Below are 22,215 nucleotides of genomic sequence, written 5' to 3'. Positions count from 1 at the left end.
TATCAGTTATCAGCTTCCGGAGACAGAAGAAAGTAGGAATAATAAATCTCTAAAATCAAAAGAATATAGCCCGAACCCGAACTGTAAAGTTTCCGCTCAAGTTCCTAGCAAAGACAAACAGGCGCTATCCTATCCTATACAAAGATCAAATACGAAAAGCTTACGCTGAAGGCTCAATAGAAGGGATAGACAAGAATTGTTTAAGCTAAAGGGCAAGAAGATAATGTCAGCATATAAAGAATAAGATATACATCGGACCCTGAATAGCGTGAACATATATATCTAAGAAAAAAAGATGCCGCCTATAGTGCATTTTTGGCCTATTAGATATATCATGTGACCGTTCCGTCCTTCGATCCACTACTTTAGTCCGATATTGTCGGATTTACGCTGTGTGCATAAACCCTGAGGCGTGTGCTTGTAGGCGCATATAAGTCGATCGAATACCACGATTATGGAAGAGAGACGAAAGTGCAATAGAGGTAGGTCGGCAGCGAACAGGTTAAACAGTGGAGGGTCAACACAGTTAAATCAGAATTGCCTTGAGCTCTACTCGTGAGTGAAAATGGTGTTAAACTTATAACATTGTCGTCAAACTTATTCAATTTAACTAGGGAAACAGGCGGTATTTATTACTTTGGGTATATAGCAGAATATCACAGGAAAAGACTGATGAACATCCGAAATAATATAGGGGTATACGAGAGTGTTAAGAAACTCGTTGCTTTTTCTATTTAATGCAGTAGTTAATAATCAGCATCGTATATTATAAAGCGGTGTATAAGGATACAGATTTATATATCTAATTTCATTAGCGCGCGTATATATATATACGCTCGCTTATTGCGGGGATATACACACACACATATATTAACATACCCCCTCAGCTCTCGATGTGAGGGCAGAATAAAGTTAAAGTAAGAGCTGAATAAGATAGAACAGAGAAAGGAGGGATAAAGGGATCCTTCTAGCGAAAAGGGAGGATTTCTATACCTAGCTGTTGAACGAATACAGTATATTTCTCGGCAGGAAAGCGCTTAGTAAGTGTCGGATTTACGGGGTCAGCATAAATCCTTCGGCGTGCACAAGCAAGCGAGTGTGCACGGTTGGTCAAATCAGTATACGATTGGCGAAGAATCGTATAGGTCAGGTCAGGTCGTACGATTCGGCTCAGAATCGGAAGTTAACTTATGATAGAAGAATGCTCCAACTTCATCACAATCATTAAACTTGATTCAACTAGCTATGGAAAACAGGCAGTATTTATAACTTTATGAAATCGAGGCAATACGTCAGACTAGAATCTCATAGAAATCAGGAGAAATAGAGTGTTGAAGCTCTTTCGTTATATGTGCAAGTTGTTGATGTCAATCGTTGAAGATCGTCGTCACGTGGACGTTCCGTCGTATTCTGTCAAGTTCGATAGCTCTTATAGGCTTATACACCCACTCATGTCGACACACCCCCTCAGCTCTCAATGTGAGGTCAAAGTAAGAGCTGAATGAGAGATATCAGAAGGAAGGGGATTTCTCTGTAGGTAAGATCTCTATACCTAGCTGTTGAACAAAGGCAGTATATTTCTCTGCAGATAAGCGCTTCGTTAGGCCGTCGGCTATTATTTCGGCCGATTTAACCTATTCGATTCGCAGTCGTCTAGCTTAGACCTCCTAGCGAATCCAAAGCTAGTGGATATTAATATAACAAAGTTTGGTCTGAAATATTGATTTCTCGCGCGTGAGCAAATCAACTGTCTGCTAATTATCGCATTCGATTATATCTAATTGGTCAGTTTCGAATTGGATAAAGGAAAAGAGGCGTTTGATCTAGTATAGCTACTTAGCCGCGTAGCTAATAGCTAGTAATTCGGCTTCTATAGTCGATGTAGTAATAGTCTTCTGCTTACGCGATTTCTATTCAATCGGGCTACTAAATAAGCAGAAGATGAATCCTTCAGAGCTCTTTCAGTCAGGATTGTTAGCAAAGCTTATATCTAAGGCGGCAGTGAAGATAGAAGCTCTTATTTCGCTATCGAAGCAGAGCAAAAGGTATCTCGTAGTATAAAGATATAATATCAAATAGTCGACAGCTACTAAATGCTTCTTATTGCAGCGAGTAAGCGATTTAGCTAGCAATTAGTTAGCGAATGCAGTATCTAGTCGGGTCTAAACAGCAGGGAAAAGGGTAGATCCATACTTTTATTAATATAGCTTAACAATCTTCGGGTCAATTAGTTCTGTCAGAATTGGATTAAGCTTTTGTGTGGCTGGAAGTAGTAGTTTTGGGGCTTTCTAGCTGTTTAGCAGGTTGAATCTAGCAGCTATCTTTTTAATATAGGCTGCTTGATTTAGCTAGGTCTTTCGTTTTGATCGATTACGTACGATTCGAATACCAATAAACTGTGTTAGTTCGCCGCAATCCTTTATTTCGAATCGTTCTAAGAGTAGTCTTTTGATTTGCTAAGCGTACGAACTCTCACTTTTGTGATAGGCAGCAAGGAAATCGTCGACGAATACTATAATAATCATACGATTATCGGTATAAAGGGCAGGGTTATTAGGGCAAGGCTTAAATCTAAGTGAGAGCAGTATCTCTTTAATATTATCTTCCTATCGCTTACTAGCGATTCGTAGGCCGTATACTACTTTATACAAGCGTAAAACTATCGATTTCCTGCCTAATCCTAGGGGATATCGGCAGTAAACTTCTTCCTTTAGCGAGCTGTTTAGGAAGGCGTTAATAGTATCTATCTGAAAGGTTTTAAGGTCAAATCGTGTGATAATCGCGATAAGCGTGCGAAACGTTCTAGCTGTAAGTGTGCTAGTGCGAGCGTCTTGGTCGTCAGGAACTTGTGTGTCTCTACGCACACATAAGCGAGCTTTGAAGCGTGTGAGATAGCCTGATTCGTCTGATTTATATGCGAATACCTATCGTATTGGGATAAACTGGTGGCGAGGATAATCTGATTAGTCAATGCCTTTGCAATTCGTCTGATGTGCGTGTGTGACTAGATGTGCGCTTATTGGTTCGAATGCACGTATATCTATAAGCTTGTTGAATTCAATCTGCATAGCTTGACGAAATTGGCTCTCGAAAGGGTGGCTAGCTAGCTGATTGTAGCCGGATAGTGCAGGTGGAATAGAGGATATCAGGATTTTTGGCTGCTTTTGTATGCTTTAGTCTAGCAGGAAGGCCTGTATAAACGCTGTGAGGTTGATATGAGGGCGCTTAGCTTCGTCTCGGCTAGCATCTGAATCAGATCGTGGGCGTTTAGTCGATATAGTAAGCGGCTTATAGCTAGAAGGGTCGAAATTGGTGTTATCAATAAGCACGAAAGGCTGTATCTGGCTAGATTGGCTAGTATCTTCAGTATCAGAGGGGTCTGATTGGTCAGATTAGTCAAATTCGTCTGCTTTTGGATCTAGTGGAGGGGTAGGCGGTTAGTCTCCAAGGATTTCGTCATAATCACTTAGAACAGTGTCGTTTTGATTAGAAGTGAGCTGAAAGTGAGGCGAATGTAAGGTTTCGGAAGGCTAAGAGGGTGCAGCAGGATCTAAATTAGCCGTCGTACTAGGGCTTCTACCCCCTAGATCGTGCTGTATCGTCTGATTGTTGTTGAAATTAGCTAGAATGTTGATATCGTTAAGGATTCTTATCGTTTCTTTATCTACGAGAGTGGTAATCGGCTGCGATAGATTGCTATCTTTATAGATACGAATCTTCTGATTAGGCAATAAGGAATCGTAGAATTCGTCCTCTTTAAATTACACGTCCCGTGCACGAATCACTCGGCGATTAGAGGGTATCTAAATTCGCTAAATATTGTGTGCTTTATAGCCTACTAGGTAGCCGATAGCCGCGCGTAGCGCTAGCTTAGCTAGTCTAGGAAGCTTGTTGATACGCACGTACGCTTTGTATCCGAAAATTCGTATATTCGAAAGGTCAGGTTTGGCTCGTAGCTAATGTGGTGTATTGTCGCCTAGATAGGCTGCGAGTGCTTTATATGGCGATTGCTAGTTGATTGAGCGGTGCGGTATTCGATTTTGAATATAAACAGCTGTTTTAGCTGCTTTAGGCTATAGATAGCTTAGTAGGTTTGTATTAATCGTTATCTGCCTAGCTATCTTTGATATTAATGCACTATATCGTTCGGTATAGCCATTTTGGTCAGGCTAATAGGGCGGAGTAGTCTCTAGCTTGATTCCGCGAGCGGTTGCTTACTAATTGAAGAAGTCGGATAGTGTCTTTTCGTTATCTGAATGCACTATAAGGACGCTTAGGTTGAATTGGTTTCGTACGAAGTCGATTTGGTTAGAAAGCGATTGTGTCGAATCGGTTTTCGAAGGAAGGTCTTACGCTAGCTGGTATTTAGTCACAGGATTAACCGAATGTGATAGGTAAGACGTTTTCGTGAGCGATTGCTCGAAGTGGATAAGGTCCTAGTGCAAGGATTCGAACGGTCGATTATATCGCATCGGTAATCGAGAGATTTAACGTAGTGAATTAGCCAGTTTGTATGCTTCGCAATAGCTTATAGGCGAGGATATATCTTTGACAGTAATGTTTGATAAGTGCTCTAGTAGTTATGCTATAACGTCGTGGCTAATATAGCCTAATCGTCGGTACTATTAGTTAATAGTTCTATCTAGCGGCTTCTTCGTATATAAAGATAGGGCAATCTTGTCGAATTAGCTAGTAATATCATTATCAAGTGAATCGGAAGTGAGAGATAGCTGAGAGATAGGTAAAGGAAGGGAAACGTGATTAGCAGAGTATCCGGTAGTAGACATTTCGTCCTATTTAATTAGATAAATACCTGATTTCGTATTCAATCAGTATATTAGCGTGCTATCCTTTTCCTCTAATATATAATCTTTACTGTTTAGATAGATTCTAGCGCTTACAGCTCTTTCTGTAGAGATTAGGTTAATGTGGAATCCAGGGCAATATGCGACGTGCTTTAAGGGAAAACTAGTTCTATTAAGAGATTGTGTTAGCTTCAAGATAAGCTCTCTATATCCGAGGATAGTAGTCTTAGTATTTCCTACTATAACGGAGGAAACAACTAGCCTATAGTTTGATAGTAGATCTCTGTTGTTCGTAATATAGATAGATACTCTAGTATTATAGCACTAGGTGTTATTTTTCTTAGCTAGGATCTAAATCGTGCTTATAGCTTTCCTATTATCGGCTCGGAAGAGGTCTTTAGCTTGCTGTTTCGGGATATAGGTAGAGAAAGTATCCCTAGTCGTTGTTTCTTCGTCTAGTAGAGCTTGCTCTAGCTCGTATATACGCTTCTGATTGCCTGATTTAGCTAGCTTTTAGTGTCTTTTAACCGTAAGGTCGTACGCAGTCTTAAATACAGGTGATAATTCGCAAATCCTTTGGAAGGTCTGTTGAATTTCTTCGTCTGGCTGCTAGCCCTTAGGCCTAGCGCGTGGATTGATGTATAGATATCTGTTGAAATCGTGGTTGCCGTTATTAGGTGGACCCTAGCAAGGGCAGGTGCCCTTTCGGCGTGGTTTCGGTGGCTTTTCGTTACTATTATTGTCGTTATCAGGATTTCGGCCCTGATAGGTTGTGTAAGCAATCTACTGTCTGCTTCCGCTAGTAGACGGCGGGGCTGATCGATATTAGTTGATAAATTAATTAACTAGCTCTGTCAAAGTAGGCTGCTTTATCCCCTGAAGGATAGTGTTATACTAGAACGTATAGAAGCTTTGATCGCATAGTTGAATAGCCTCTAGGAAGTTATAAATTGGTGATAAGGGATCTTGGAACTAAGCAATATTAGCCTGTTCGCCGTCGGCTTAGCAAATCACCTATTTCTGGCACTATATAGCTAGATTAGAAGGCTTAGTAGGCAGCGTTTAGCGTTTTAGTGTATCCTAATCGCGTAGGATTTAGCGGTTCTTCGATTAGCTTGATAGAGCGAACGTAGCACGAAGCTTTATGATAGCTTCACGTAGGGATAGGCCGTTGACGATTTGCCTTCCCTTAGGCGTAAGTGATAAGCGAATACCTTACTTTAGCAATTCGATTGCGCGTATATAGCGAAGGTAGTCTGATTTCGACGACTTATACTCGCTTAGCAGAATCTTGTAGATTGATAGCTGATTAGGTGTAAGATCAATCAGGCGCGTAGGTTGTTCGTCTGAAGTGAACGTATTCGATGGTCGTTTAACCACATCAGATATCTGTGGCTTTATCGGCTCCTGCGGAGGTGTAGCAGGCTGTTCGTTAGGGTTGGTGTATTTCCACACACTATTCGATAGTGCATAGTCTTGCATAGCAGTGTACCACGGGATCTAGTGCGCGTGGCACTTCAAAGGGTAGTTAAGCTAGGTAGCTTGAATATTAGTCGAATCCATCACTTATGAAGCGAAAGTGATAGACAGGTGAGACGAAAGTAAGAGATAGATCAGAGAAGAGTGAATCCGAAAGCTTTAGCAACAGGCTGCAGCGATCGGGCTCATAACTATCGGATTTACGGGGTCAGCATAAATCCTTCGGCGTGCACAAGCAAGCGAGTGTGCACGGTTAGTCAAATCAGTATACGATTGGCGAAGAATCGTATAGGTCAGGTCAGGTCGTACGATTCGGCTCAGAATCGGAAGTTAACTTATGATAGAAGAATGCTCCAACTTCATCACAATCATTAAACTTGATTCAACTAGCTATGGAAAACAGGCAATATTTATAACTTCATGAAATCGAGGCAATACGTCAGACTAGAATCTCATAGAAATCAAGAGAAATAGAGTGTTGAAGCTCTTTCGTCATGTGTGCAAGTTGTTGATGTCAATCGTTGAAGATCGTCGTCACGTGGACGTTCCGTCGCATTCTGTCAAGTTCGATAGCTCTTATGGGCTTATGCACCCACTCATGTCGACAATAAGTATAGTTATCTACTTCGAAAAATCGACCACAGACGCTTACTTTATTTATAGTATATTTTTAGTCTAAGGTTACTACTATAGTACCTAACTATCGTTATTATTAGCCTCTCTGTACAGAATTAACTAACACAGATATAAAGTAGGAGTTCAAAACTAAAGTATAATTTTCCCGGAACTCAGCTTAAGACCTTTTAATAGTTAATATTAACTAGCTTGCCTTGAATTTCCTGCTTTACTAGTTTAATTCAATATCGTATATAAGCGGTGTTTCTGTACTATATCTCAACCGCTACAATCGATCTGTGTAATAAAGTCCGTTTAAGTTCTAACAGCTTATCCGTTAACTCGAACTATCTAATAATATATTTGCACTGTAGCTAAAACTCTTTACGTACACAGCTTACATTCAAAGGAGTAGAAGGTAGTTAAACTATATACACGTCGCTAATCTTTAAGTTATCTTATTCTAGTTAAATATACTACTATAAATTTTGGATTACTAAGTTCGTGTAATAACACAGTAAAGCTTCTTACCCTAGGTAAAAGCTTACTTTTATAAAGTACTATTTAGATTATATTTAGCTACTACTTTCTTTCTAAGGTTAAATTTAAGACGATTATTACTTTAAGGCGGTACTATACAGTACAGTATTCGTCTTTAAGCTCGACTTACTATTTCTAACTTCTTCCCTTCAGGAAGCCGGATTCCTACGTACTACTCTCTTTACTCACTATATTCAGGCCTCCTTCTGAGTGCTATTTAAGGTCTTTCTTTAATATATCCTTTTATTATAGAACTCTAAATATTAACTATCTCTCTTTCTAAACTAGCTCAACCGTCTATAAATAATTATAATAATTCTAGTTGTTATAAAGGTATTAGCTCTTACTAGTCCACTACTTACCCCTATCTTCGCTGCTTCCCTTAACAGGTGCACTACTATATAGGAGATTGCTACTAAGGTTACCTTAGAAATTGTTAACGTAACCACAACCCGATATCCCGGCTAAGCCTTTAACACAGTCCTCTCGATAATAAGAACTACCGCTGCCGAGGCTACCCCTACTACTACTAGTTAAATACAGCATAAAGAAGGGGTTACTCTCTCTACCTACGTCAGTGCTACTATATATACTACTACTATAGGCTCTACACTCGTTGTGCAGCCTACTACTAAGCTTAAGCCAATCTTATCTGCTCCTGCTACTACCTTATTCACTAGCTCCGGCTCCACCGCAAGCTCTAATTACAATAGTGCTTACTCCAAGATCTCCTCCGTACATTAGTAATATTACCTACTATAATACTACAAACACCACTTCTAATCCTAGCTCCTGCGGAACGACTAACGATAGCCTAACTGAGCTAGTCCTTGCCTTACCCTAAGGCATTATGACCGATTCTGAATATAGCAAGTCTGTTACTATCACCTACTACGATATCACTAAGACCGGCATTATCGTCGACAAGTGTCCTAGTGTTAGCTATAACAATAGATCTGTCGACCTGTCTCGTGCATTCTTTCAGGAACTAGTTAGCTCTCTCGATACTAGTCGCATCTCTAGAGTCGAGTAATACATCAACTAGACATAGCGGCCTACAGTACTAGCATATATATATATATATAAATTCATTTACCCTAACCCCTCGAACGATATATAGGATACAACCACTATATATCCCTATGTATATATATATAGATTTGTCCACTTCCTGAAAACGAACTAAGAGCCTCGTCGAGGCCTATCGTAGCCTAATTGCCGTTCCTATTGTTAAGCTGCCCTCGTAGCGCGCGGCTGCAAAACCATTGTGACGCCTCGGCGAAGTTCAACACAGCCTGGACCGTCTTCGCCCTTAAGACAGTGTCTAGTTTACCTTTCTCACCTTGTTTTGAGCCTCCCAGTAGACTCGACACGCTATTAAACGCGTCTCCAGCTTCTCTCCTTAACTCTCTTCGGAGATCCCTTAAGTTTGGGCAGTCTACTAACACATAGGTGACAGTTTCTTGTGCGCCGTACACGCACTGGTCGTTGTCACTGTATCCAACGTTCTTGCGGTAGGTAGATAACTAGTTGTGGCCCGTGCGTAGTTGCGTCAACAGGTACGCACGGTTTCCTAGGCAGGTTTCTATATAGCCTCCTAGTGTATCTTGCCGGCAGGGTGTTGTCGACCTTTTCGTAAATGTCCACCCTTGGTGGATGATTTCCACTCTTGTTCCCACTGAGCGTAGATATTCCGACGAATGTATGCCCTCTGCCTGGTGAGGAGCGGGCGGAAAGGATGTGTTTTGCCTGGACTGGCGGCGTTCTTGGCTAGACGATCTGCGGCATCGTTTCCTGGGTTGTCCACGGCGGGCAATAGGGATCACTTAGTCAAGATGATTAATTAGCAATTTCAGTTTTTTTAACCGGCAGAATATCGATTTCGGCAATTCTGGTTCCCACACAAACCGTATCCCCTTCCACATTACACCAGATGAGTGCGATTACTACATTTTCTGATTGAGTCTCCTCGCTGCCTCCGAAGCATGATCCTGGAGTCTCCTGGCTCCTAAATTCGGTCATTTCCAAGTTGGCCAATTCCTTATCAAACTCGTTCATATGTGCATCGCGATCACGAGGCAAAGATGACGCAGCAGAAGAGGGAGTCTGTCGGTAAGGATGACATGTTTGCGGGGACTCATATGAAAGGTACGGGGGTCGCGGAGGTAGGGAATGGATCAGGAAGGGCTGATTTGAAGGAGGGTGGGAAGAATCAAGAGAAAAAGTAGTCAGATGGAGTGGTTTGCAAGGGGGGCTTCGGGATGGGGGGAGGGTAGTAATGGATGATGTTGTTCAAGTCGATAGAGACCATGGTTTCCATGAGAGGCAGGAGAGAATGAACCGGTCACGGGGAAAACAGGGAAGGTGTACTATGATCTGAAAACTGCTTCTTTCACTCCCACGGAGATTCCAAAATGCCCTTTGTGCTGAATCAAATTTGAAGGAAAGCGAGCGAGCAACACATGTCCGGTATCCTTCGCCGCTGGAGGGAATCTCAAGACACTTTATATACACTTCTGGAGTCCCCCTCTCACTTCATTTGACCTCGACTTCCGATCTGGGGCGGCTTGGGAAACGGATGGGACTGGCCGTCATCACGGGCTCAAGTGCTGCCCGTCGGCGGAGAAACGTGATACTCCAACACTCAGAGCAAGGGGTCAGATGGCAACGCGCTAGAGCATGCTGCATTTTTTTCCAATTGGATAATACAGTAGCGTCGCATCATCAGGTTGGACCTGATATGTCCGTGCAATCATCTATAACCCTAAAACCCTAAACTGTGTTGACCCTCCACTGTTCAACCTGTTCGCTGCCGACCCACCTCTATTGCACTTTCGTCACTCTTCCATAATCGTGGTATTCGATCGACCTGTGTGCGCCTACAAGCACACGCCTCAGGGTTTATGCACACAGCGTAAATCCGACAGTAGAAATACGCTACCCTTCGACTAGGCTAAGTAGTAGCGTCGTTACGTTCTAACAGAGTTCCTTGACCTAGCTATCGTAGTCCAGCGCGAACAGTAGCGCGTAGAGGCTAGTGATTAGGGGGGTCCGAATTATCCTATCGTGCCTACGCCTTTTATTCCCACAAGTATACTTCCTCCCTCTAAGAGAGCGGAGCTGCCGCTTACGTCGCTATAGCGAGAGCGGCTATAGGAGCAATATAATACCCCTGCGTCTGATATTCTATCTAATTAGCGTATTAATAATGTCGTAGATATATCCTCTAAGGGACAGAACACACCCTCTCGACAACACGAAGTATCTTCTCACGGACAGTTTATTCAACAACAGGACAGCTCCTCTCCCGAACCTAACTTCTCGCCCCTCAATCCCGATCCCGATTAATCCGATTCCTTTCAATCCGATTCCTTTCAATCCGATTCCTTTCAATCCGATTCCTTTCAATCCGACTCCTTTTATAACGTAGACGAAGGTACAGGGGGTAGCACAAATAGGTTAAATAGTTCGGAGGATAGCGGCCTACGCCGCTCTAACCGCGTGAGAGAGCCCTCTCGTGCTGGCAAGGAATCGCAGGAGTATTTGGCCTTGCTAAAGAAGCGGGCTAGTACTTCCTGTATTAATCCTGAAGCTTTTAGGGCACGCGTCGATCTCGACGCCTACGCAGCCTACCTTAGGGCCTATACGTTTCACATACGCGTAGAAGGCGCCGACCTAGACTATATCTAATCAGTCGTCAAAGGTGCTTATACGCAGCTTTGCGCTTTCGCTATAGATCTCCGCAAGGAGATTCCTACCGGCCCTTATAAACTAAGCGGTTAAGATAATATAATGCGTTGCCTAGAAAAGAAAAAATGGCTTACTGCCGCACACAAGGAATTCGCTAAGCAGATCAAAAACGGTATATAGAAAGTGTGCGATTTACCGTAGCATCGGAAGCCTATCCCTCTGCGATAGGTCTTCAAAGTCAAAGACGATAGCACCTACAAGGCTCGTCTAGTCGCAAAAGGCTTTCGCTAGAAAGAAGGCCGCGATTTCCTGGATATATACGCAAGCACAGCTAAAGCTACAAGCTTTAAGCTCTTCACTGCTATCGCCGCACAATTTAGGTGGAAAATGCACTATATAGACTTCGTTTCGGCCTTCCTCAATACGGAAATCACCGAGGAGATCTATATACACCTCCCGGAAGGATTCCGTGACGATTTCCCTAGCAAATATAGCTTATTACTAAAGACCTTGTACGGACTAAAGCAAAGCCCTCGCGAATAGTATAAGGCAGTTTATAACGCCTTTATAGCGCTTAGATTCAAGCGATTCGAATCTGATCATTCGGTCTTTGCGCTGTACACGAGGGATTATTAAATCTACGTTCTTATTCACGTCGATAACGTCCTTATTTTATCCCCGAACGACGAGGATATTACTTATTTGAAAGCGGAATTGTCTAAGACTTTCGACCTGACGGACAATAGGGCCGCGAAGCGCTTCCTCGGTATCGATATTGTCACGGGTTAGACCCGCTTCTTACTATGTGGCCCTGCCACATAGCCTTCCCCGCACGTTCCGTTCTGCCACCGCCCTGTCTGCTTACTTCTATTGTTGTTCCGCTTGATCCACTCCTTCTCTTCTCCAAGCTTTTTGTAAACAGCATGTTGGCCTAGTTAGATTGAATCAAGTCTTGCTTCAGCCTTTCACATACAAAAAGCTTCCTTCTCGTGATCGAGTCGTACTAGCCAGCCAGCCAGACTTTCGTTTTCCCCTAGCCAGACCCCCGATTCCCCGCCGAAATGGACCAGAACCAGCCCCTTTTTGCTTTAATTCAGCAACTCCAGCAACAACTCGTCGACCAGCAACGCCAGCTAGAGACCCTCGCGCCTACTCGCTCGCATTTCAGACTACCAGACCCGCCTAGATTCGACGGCCGACCATTTAGTCTAAAGACGTGGCTTCCAGCTGTTCAAGCAAAGCTACGGTCGGACGGCTTAGCCGGTCAACAAGCATTCGACTACGTATACGATCGCCTTGAGCCACCCCAGCAAGCCTCAGTCTTACATCTTCGCGAAACCAACCCGACACCCGAAGCAGTCTTCCAGTATTTCGAACGTCTTTGTCATAATCCTCGTGAGAAACAAGATGCAGTTCTCCGATTCGCCAATATCCGCCAGAAAGACGACGAAAGCCTAGTTGCCTACCTCGCCCGATTCGAACGTCTATCGCACGAAGCTAAGGTTCACCAGCAGGATCTACTTCGTACGATTACGCTACACCGCGGACTACGCCCCGCGTTACGCCAGATTCTTGAGCAGTCGTATGACACTCTATTCGATCTCGAATACGATGATTATATAGAACTACTCCAACGTCATGACCGCCGCCAGCAGCGCCCGGTCACCCAACGCCAGAACCAGATTAGCCAGAACCAGATTAGCCAGAACCAGACTAGCCAGAACCAAACTCGCCAGACTCAGACTCGCCAAAGCCAGCTAGACCTAATGGACCTTGACCCAGTTCGTATAAACGCCGCCCAATCATCACCAGTTCGAGTGAAATCAAACCGCGTGCGCCTATCAAAACCGCCACTCCCACTAGGCTTTAATAACCCCGCTAATATCGCCGAGCGCGCGAAGCACGGGCTTTGCTACTACTGCGGTGCATGTAGTCACTGGATATCTGCGTGTCCTTTTCGACTTGCCGCGAATAAACGGTCTAAATCCCTCAGTTTAGATTCAGCAACGGACCAGTCCCGAAACGACCCCGATTCGTCGCCGTTTTGGAATTCAGACGGTTACGACTCAGATCACCCTTCTGACCTAGGAGGGGGGTAATGTCACGGGTTAGACCCGCTTCTTACTATGTGGCCCTGCCACATAGCCTTCCCCGCACGTTCCGTTCTGCCACCGCCCTGTCTGCTTACTTCTATTGTTGTTCCGCTTGATCCACTCCTTCTCTTCTCCAAGCTTTTTGTAAACAGCATGTTGGCCTAGTTAGATTGAATCAAGTCTTGCTTCAGCCTTTCACAGATATTATCCGAAAAGAAGGGAAGATCTATCTCTCACAGAAAGCTTACATTAAGAAGATCCTCAAAAAATTCGGCCTAAAGGATGCTTATCCCTCCCCGACGCCCTTCTACGATAAGGAGGTTCTGAAGCCTAATAAAGGCTCGGCATCAGAAGAAGAGATTACCTAGTACAGGAAAAGGGTCGGATCCCTGATTTGGCTGATAGTTAATACGCGACCGGATATTCTATTTTCGGTAGCAAAGCTAGCCAGGTACGGATATAATCCAGCCTCAAAGCATTTCACGGCTGTCAAGAGAGTCTTTCGCTATTTCGCTAGTAGTACAGACCTCTGCGTACGATACTCCTATAGCCCTGATTCCCTCTTTAGCTTCGTTGACGCTGACTAGGCTAGCAAGCACGCTAATAGCTGTATATCAACTTCCAGCTTCGTCTTTAAGCTGGCTAACAGGCCTGTGAGCTGGATATCGAAGAAACAATCGTGTGTATCTCTCTCTTCCACGGAGAGCGAATATGTGGCTGCTTCCCTAGCAGTGCAGGAAGTAGTCTAGCTCCAGCTGTTCATTATAGAGATAGGCTTAGCTGATCAGCTGTTGAATTTGCCTACCGCACTGTATAAAGACAATAACGGTGCGATATACCTTACAGAGAGCCACGATTTCTACGCACGCACGAAGCACATCAATGTGAAATACCACCATCTCTGTCTTCAGGTGGCCAAGGGTCGCTGCAAATTCGTCAAAATCCCCACCCAGGAACAAGCCGCGGATAGCTTGACGAAGCCCTTAGAGAAGGTGAAATTCGAGCGATTCGTTGAGCTATTGGGCATGCGCCGGCTACCCAATTAGCCCTTGATTTCACCTCAATTTCGTCTTATTCTACAGCACATTCGGCGGTTTTTACGCCCTACGCAGGGTGGTTTTACGCTAATTCGGTCAATTTCATTCAATCAGAGGAAAAGCCTGGGCTTAGCGCTTAGGGGGTGTAGGAAATAGATTGTGGGTCACGTGGCCGCCAAGCGGGCGGAGCGGCCCCACTCGTACCTATCTAGACCTCTTCGCCCTTCTAGATAATTTCATCCTCTTTACACTCACGTCAATCTTCCAGTGTGCACTGTAGCCTATCTTTAACAGCTGACTGGCTGAGTATTATGATAAGCAGGTTCTCGAGCCAATCCCCAGATCTACTGAGGATGAGTCATCGAAATAATACCGTAATGCCCCGAAAATCACGTTGAATCACTTAGAGCGGCGCGGCAAAAGTCTGAGAACCAGGCGAAGGTATCACGTAATTATTTTCTGCCAGCAAATAGTTAGTGGCCGCACCACTCATAAGCTGTAGTTAGTTGGCGGCATGTCCTCAATAAGGAGGCGGTAAAGGAAGGTACTTCGGGTGGTCTCAGACCGGCGGTGCCACTGTAGTACTGTGTACTTAGTTTAGTAGTGACGATCAGGTAAGATCGCCCGCATGCTTTCTTTCCCTTTCCCGTTTGCCTGCGCAATTTTTCCCTTTCCTCATTCTTCTCATTTGCGTCACAGCCTTCAGCAGCCATCATTAATTCGGGCTCACCCACTCGTATTTAGAAAGGGGCCGAGACAAAGAACTTCAGCTGATAGAGCGAGGGACTTTGAAGAGGGTTAGAGATGTTGGTCACATGAGTCTTTTAAGTCAAATGAGCAACTGACAGTACTGTGGGATGACGAAAATTATACGCAGGTCGGATTGCTTGAGAATGTTAGCGTGGTACTTCCATCCTTGTTTCTGACTAAGATTCTGCCAATTTTATATTACAGCTAAATGTTATTTAACATCCAAATTACGTATTATTCGTATTATATTACCTACAGCAATAAATATATATTTTTAGGCATACGTGTAGTATATCTCTAAGCATACAAATTTCTATTAAACATTATCATTAAGCATTACATACAATAATCATCCACCGAATCATGCGCCGAATCAACACTGAATCAATAAGGGTTAACACCCCCCTGCGCATCAATGACTGCTTGACAACGTGCTTGCATTAAGTCGATCTGCTTCTCAAGGAATGACGTTGGTAGGGCTTCCCATGCTGCCTTGACTGCTCGACGTAATTGATCGCAGGAAAGCTTACGATCACGAAGCATAAGGTAACGTTGGCCAATCCACTCCTTCATCCAGTCCCATACCTGCTCAATTGGTTTAAATCAGGCGAATAAGGTGGCCATTCGATGATATTTAACCCACGATTCTGTAGCTCTTTGATCGTAAGGATATTTCGATGAGAAGGCGCGCCATCTTGCATAATCATTAACTCTGAATCTCCACGCTCGCGAGTAAGCCGCGCAATGCCATCAATTAGTGGCAAGATATGCTCCCCGTAGCTCTCAACTGTGATATTACTCTAGTCCTTCTCCCAAAATAAGCAGGGTCCTTTCTCAGTACCGAAAAACGAACCCCAAAACACCTATCCGCCAAGGCGTTGATAACGCTCCCGAACGCAAGTTTCATCGAATTCCTCACCAGATCGCCGTGTTACGTAGATTTGCCGGTGATATGTCGACGTAACCCAAGTTTCGTCGGTCCAGAGTATCTTACACCATTGCTCGCGAGTCCAGTTCACATGTTCTAAGGCCCAATTCAAACGTATTATGCGTGTGCGCTCGGTCATCGGTGGTTTTCGAAGAGCCTTACATCGATGATATCCACGTCGGGCGAGAGCCTTGCGTAAGGTTGATTTGCAAACCGGAAGTTGTAGTTCCTTGATGACTGTCTCATATGGCGTTCGACGCGTTTCCTTCGAGGATGTGATAAACTCGATGGTCTCGTCAAGCTGGTCCTCGGATAGCTTACGGCGCTGACCACGAGATTTGCGAGGCGTAGGTCTATCTGCAGTGCAAGCAGTCTGAACCTGGCGATAGGTTATACCTAACTGTGAAGCAATTTGCTCGTATGTTAGGTTCTGCGATCGTAGTGCACGCTCTGTAAGCCGTTGATCCCGAGTAAGCCACGTTTTAGTCTTCCGCGTAGGGGTCACTGGAGTTATAGTAGTCGACATAGTGGAAGTAGTAGTAGAAGTACGTAGTACGGTAGTAGTATGGAAGCAATAAGGGGTAAGTAAATTCATGGAAGTAAATAGAAGAAGTATCGTGAATTAGTAGTGTATTAAGCTATACTATATTAGGTAAAGCTTCATGGTGGTTCTCACCGCTTCCAAGGGATGGAAGTACCACGCTAACATTCACAAGCAATCCGACCTGCGTACTAACGAACCTCCTTCAATAGTTAAACATGGGAAAGCGGCAAATCAAGAAGACAGGGGCCAAGCCTGGTGGCTGTGTTATTCCAGAATTTCTTTGCATTGGCCCTGTGTCAATAGCCAGTGACCTGGCGTTCCTCAGTCTATGACTCAACTCGCAATTTATTCTCTTCTTTCAATTAGCTTCCTCGTATAACTTCGGGAGAACAAATTACGGTGAAGTCACCTTTCCGCTTGGCAATTGTGGGTTATACTGTAAAACGAAGGGTACAGTACTTCGAACACCTCGCCTTGCCAACGCCCAACGGGTTGATACGAGATCCTAAAATAGCATCAATTTTTCTCCATTCCTGCGTGTTGTACTCCGTAAAAGCACCTATTTGAACAAAGACCCTGAAAGTGGGTCTCGTATTTGGCTCCTGTATAAGTCACGTGGTTCGACAGGATGTATTAAGTTGGATTCCCCTCTTCTTCCTGTAACTTCTGCATCTTGGTCTATCTGGTACTCGCAATCTACTTAATCGCCCTACTGGGCTGGTTTCATAACTCCGAGGATATATTTATATTTATGATTTAAGCCTCGACACAATGGCTGACATTCGCACCCGCTTTGAACGCCTCTTCGTCTCCCTGCGCCAAACACCGCATATCGAAGTTCTCGAGGCTGAAATCGGCCCTCCCACAAACGAGGAGGATATCCGGTTCGTTCTGCAGCGCACAAAGGGCCAACTACCCACAGGGGTGGAGAACTTTTATCGTGCCTTGGGCTGGGTGAGGCTGGAATGGCGGCACACGGTGAAAGAGATCGCGGCACGCAACATGAGCGATCAAGGTTTTGTTCGGATCCTACCATTAAAGGAGGTGTTTGACGAGTGGGAAGGGATCATATGGTGGGGAGAAAGTGAGGGAGAGAGCGACGACGATGTTGCTGAACGCCAAGAATTCCGCTCTGTGAAACCATTCGACATGTTTGTGCCGGAAGCTTGCGTTGCGTTTCTCCAACCACCTCCACGCCTTGGCAGTAGCTCCAAGGTGTGGGGTCAGCCAGGCGAACACGTCGCCTTTCATTATTGTGGGGAGGAGCTATATAAGACGCGATATTCATTCGACGATTATATTGATAGACTGCTTGCCTCACGAGGTTTCTGGTACTGGTCCATGACCCTATGTACTGAAACACAGGAGGCGGTAGAAACAAAGGACTTTCGACAGAAGATGCCGCTACTTTTTGAAGATTACGATGACGACCTGTTTCAGCCTTAAGTAGCGATTGCCAAGTTTACATCCTGTTGTGAAATTAGAGAAAGAAGATAGGAGATAGGAACAATATGAGAGGATTTGGAAGTACAGCGCGCAACGCGTGCCTATTACAGTAGATACTAGCTATCCGGCCCCTTTCATAAAATTACTTTTTATCGAGCTATGTTCTTGGACCATCCTTTGCGATTCAGGGTATCAACCAATTTGTCAATGCGGGGTACTTAACGTAGCATCTGTGCCCTTCAGACATTCGGCGCACCCACACCGCTGTCTAGCTATGATAGGTAATACACACATACCTAGTGTAGTGGGGAATCCAGTGACCTAGGGGCTTAGTCAATTTCGTTTTGCGGCCTTGTTTGTATGGTTTCTCTTGAGGATTTCTGCAGAAAAAGGAAAAGCAAGAAGCAGGAAGGAGGACAGTTAACGAGAAAGAGGAAGAGAATAAGGAAACAAGAAGAAGAGGCTACGTTCTGCTCTTTGGGAGGCTATCCATTTTGGTCTCTCGTTTTTATCTTCTATACTTTTCTTTATTGTCGGCCACCGAATATGACGTCCATACGATTCCGTCGATAGAGTAACGGCGTTTCCTACTTTTAGGAAGGAGATATACCGTGCGATTCAGACTGGTTTCTATCGCGGCAGTTTTGCTGTTGGTGTTTTGTTCGGCTCCTCCTGCTCCTCTTGCTGTTATCTCTCTCGTGCCTTGACCTGCCCATACCGACCAGGCTGCCTGAGCTTCCCCACTTCACTAGTTAGATATTACCATTCAAACACGGAACAGATAATGCACTGAAACGAACGAAGTGAGAAGGAGGGGAAACTTCCCGCACGTGTTTCAAAACCTTATTGTTTGTGTTTGGGAGGATCCGTGAGACTGCCAAACCCCCATACAAAATCGTGGCGAAATTTGTCCAAAATTGCGATGATCGGCTCGCCGTGCTTCAATGCCATTGGAGGGGAGCTTTTAGAATCGTTGGTGGAAGACTTGCTCTATAATTGGAGGAAGCCTTTCAATGTCATTGGAGAGAAACATTGCCGAAATCGACTCTTGTTCACATGACTAAAGTAAACAAACATCACGTAAGTAAACAAATATCACGTGGATAGATTGGTGATGATAAGGGTAGGTACCATAGAGGTAGATGTGGGCTGGGGGAGTATAATTACTGATCACGGGTCCTTTATGGAGAGATTTCTAAGACGATGTATCGAATAGGGCGCTAGTCCTAATTGGGTATAGTATGTCGTGCGAGGTGACAAAAAGTGTCGTGCGATTAAGTAAACCCTATAATTGGCTGATCCTAGCGGACATACCTGTGTACCTTTCCAGTGCCTTTTCAAATCGAAGTGTTCGATTTTCATAGTTATCACCACTCAACAACGTTTCACTTTTCGTACTTGCTTCGTTTCAGGGCCACAGCGTGCAACAGCGCGTCACCAGTCAAAATCTTCTGTTCCTGATGTAGAAACGGGCTTAGGGTTTTAGGGTTTAGGCTTAGCATATCCGCTTCGTCGGCATCTGGAACTTCGGTTTTAGTGAGTTCCGAAGCGTGTTGGAAAGGTGTATGAAGACTGATCGATGGTGGGTGAGGAAAGCAGGAAAACAATGTGGAAATGTGGAAATGGTTGTTTTGAACACGAAGTGACCTCGTAAATAAGCTTTTCTAGTGTGGACTTGCGCTCGTATTTTCGAAAAGAGGGGGAAGCTATGAAGCTCCGGAAGACAAAATTCGACACACCTTCGCACGAAAGAAAAACACTTTCGTGAAGAATTCTGCTTCGAAATTCTCAATTGAGTCCTGCAACAAGAAGATTGGCAAACTGAACAGTATACGAGATGGGTGAGTTCTGATCTTATACTTGGAACCGGCTCGGACACGGAAACTGAAAAACATCCAATTCACGTAGGTTACTGGGAGGTAAGGATCATCTTTCTATCCCTTTTGTTTGCATTACTCCCTTCCAGTCGAATTGATGCAGAGCTGGATTTAGGTGCCATGCCAGTTTTGTGGAGTCAGCTTCAACATCAACCGGGTTCGGATGAAAGACGAGTCGAGATCGGCAGCCATGAGGGCGGGTTACAGGAATGGCTGGATTGAGGGGCGTGCATTCCACAGGGATAAGGAACAAAAAGAGTTCGAGCGTTTACAACGCTGTGGCGAGAATGATGAAGAGGAGGAGGAAGAGGAGGAGGAAGCTGGCCAAAAGAGTTGCTCATCCTCAACAGGCTGTGGTATGGTGTTCCGGCCGGATCCCTCAGGTCTGTGGTGGGAAGATCCCGCAGCATTTTGGCTGTATGAAGATGATCCTGAAGAAGGGATCTTGACGGATGACCCTAATTACGAATACCAAGGTGCTTCAGATTATGAAATCCTGGAGTACGACTCACAGGCCAGCGGAGATGAAGGTATCTCCGAAAATGCCAAGGATGTTGACAATCTCGAGCGAACCGAGGCTGAAGAGTGGCTTTTCAAGGTACCGGGCCCGGACTCTCCGGAGTTTGACACGGAATTTCTGCCTCTAGATTCGCCATTGGGTGCGCCGTTATACTTCAAACTCAACAACGGTGGACGTCAGGCTAATGTGGCTGCTTTGGCGAAAGCAAGCCGCCTAGAGCATATCGGGGGCCCAGGCTGCCGACATGATCAGGCGTACATTGGAAAGCATATTTCCACGGAGGAGATGAGAGGTTGCCATACTGTCCAAGGTATCCTTTGGAAGAAACCAGGCTCGAAACCCCAATCTGATGACCTCGAATTTGAGCATGAAAGCCACTATTTTCTGACCGGTATTGCTGAGAGGATGCCGTCTTCAGGGACCTGGTTGGACTGTTACCCCGTCCGGTATGGTGCTGATGACCGCGTCACAACCGAAACGAATTTTGTTCTTGAGACGGTTAGTTCTCCTTTCTATCATGTTGTGCTTTGTTATCTTCACCTTCGTTTGCTCATCCACACCAATTCCTCGAAAACAGACCCAAGAGGAACTGAGAAGCATCGCGCTTCCCTTCCATCCAACTTGCTTTGAGCTTTATATACAGGCCACGAGACTATGCAACGACCGCGTCGACCTTGACACCTTGGTCCATATTAGAGACCGGGCATGTATTGAGCGGAAGAATTTTCCTGTGAAATATCATGAGGATGTTGTGGATGCAACAGACCAGTGTTGGCAGCATAAAGTCGGGCATGAATATCTCGTTGCAAATCCAGTGTTTGTTCCTGGCCTTAGGGACATCCTGGAGTCAGCTATCTCCACCGATGAAAGCTTCAGCGTGCACAACAGCGCCTTCGAGAACAGGTCTCTACAGGCGGGTCGTCTCCTCTCGCAAGATCCTTTTCTGGTCTTACCTCCTGAAATCAGCCAAAGAATTGCCAGCCACCTCAACTCTTCCGATGTTGCTAGCCTTCGACTCTCCTCTCGTGCATTCACGCACCTTCCAATCTGGTTCTTTCGTCAATTTGTCCTCCATGAGATGCCTTGGTTATACGAAGCATGGTCCCCCCAGACGAATCCCTACTATTGGGCAACCGTTGCAGCTCGTGATTTGCTTGATGAGAAACAAGTGCACGCGAATTTTATTCGGGATATTGAGCAACGGCGTGAAATAATTCGTCAATACGAACCGGAGATTTATGACGAATTTGTTGCGAATGAGCCCGAATGGGAGTCGCCAGAGCACCCTAGTTGGCAGGAGATTCTAGACATAGGACCAATCACCCTACCACGGGATAAAACCAACTGGTATATTGTGTTTTGTCGAATTAGGTCAAACTGGGGCCGGTTAAAGGGGCTGCGGAACCGCGCGCGAATTTGGGACAACGTGAAGCAGGTTGTGAATGCGATTAAGAAGGCTAGGGAGGGCGTCGACTTTTACCTAGAGGAAGAGGAAGAGGGAAGACGACGATAATATGGGTAGAGGTTATAGTAGGGCGATGACGACGCGAAACTAGGTACTTTTGTGATAAATTGCACCAATCTGCAGATGGATGCATTCAGAGTGAGCAAAACCATATATGTAAAACAGACCGATCCAAACGAAGCAGGCAAAAAATAGCCGAACCAAAATCTCCAGTTCCCAAGTTGTTCAAAAGAAGCGCAAAAAGTATGCATGTGGTATCACCAGCTAGGTACTGTGTACGCAGTTAAGTGGACAGCATGTATGCTCCAAAAGCAGAAAGTAAATTGATTGATGTAGATAGCTGTATCCTCCAAGTCCTCGTCCAATGCCCTGAATCCGTACGGCGGGAGCCGCAGCTTAGAAAAATGTCAGAACCAGCTAAAAGCG

General features: G+C 44.8%; 2 protein-coding genes across 2 annotated transcripts; both read left to right on the top strand.

Annotated features, from left to right (window-relative positions):
- Positions 1-17,252: 17,252 nt before the first annotated feature.
- On the top strand, positions 17,253-17,927 carry N7473_001563 (uncharacterized protein; the record flags this gene model as incomplete). Its single annotated transcript, XM_057147503.1, has 1 exon — positions 17,253-17,927. One exon carries the CDS (start codon positions 17,253-17,255, stop codon positions 17,925-17,927), a length of 675 nt encoding a protein of 224 aa, XP_057011157.1.
- Positions 17,928-19,994: 2,067 nt separating this feature from the next.
- N7473_001562 (F-box protein) lies at positions 19,995-21,837 on the top strand (the record flags this gene model as incomplete). The annotated part of the gene is made up of 2 exons (XM_057147502.1): positions 19,995-20,822; positions 20,902-21,837. 2 exons carry the CDS (start codon positions 19,995-19,997, stop codon positions 21,835-21,837), a joined length of 1,764 nt encoding a protein of 587 aa, XP_057011156.1.
- Positions 21,838-22,215: the final 378 nt, after the last annotated feature.

Source organism: Penicillium subrubescens (genome assembly GCF_028828155.1).
Source record: "Penicillium subrubescens strain IBT 31985 chromosome Unknown utg000002l_segment0_segment0, whole genome shotgun sequence".
NCBI classification, from domain to species: domain Eukaryota; kingdom Fungi; phylum Ascomycota; class Eurotiomycetes; order Eurotiales; family Aspergillaceae; genus Penicillium; species Penicillium subrubescens.
Note: the sequence above shows the minus strand (reverse complement) of the source record. Positions and strands in the feature narration are given on the sequence as shown.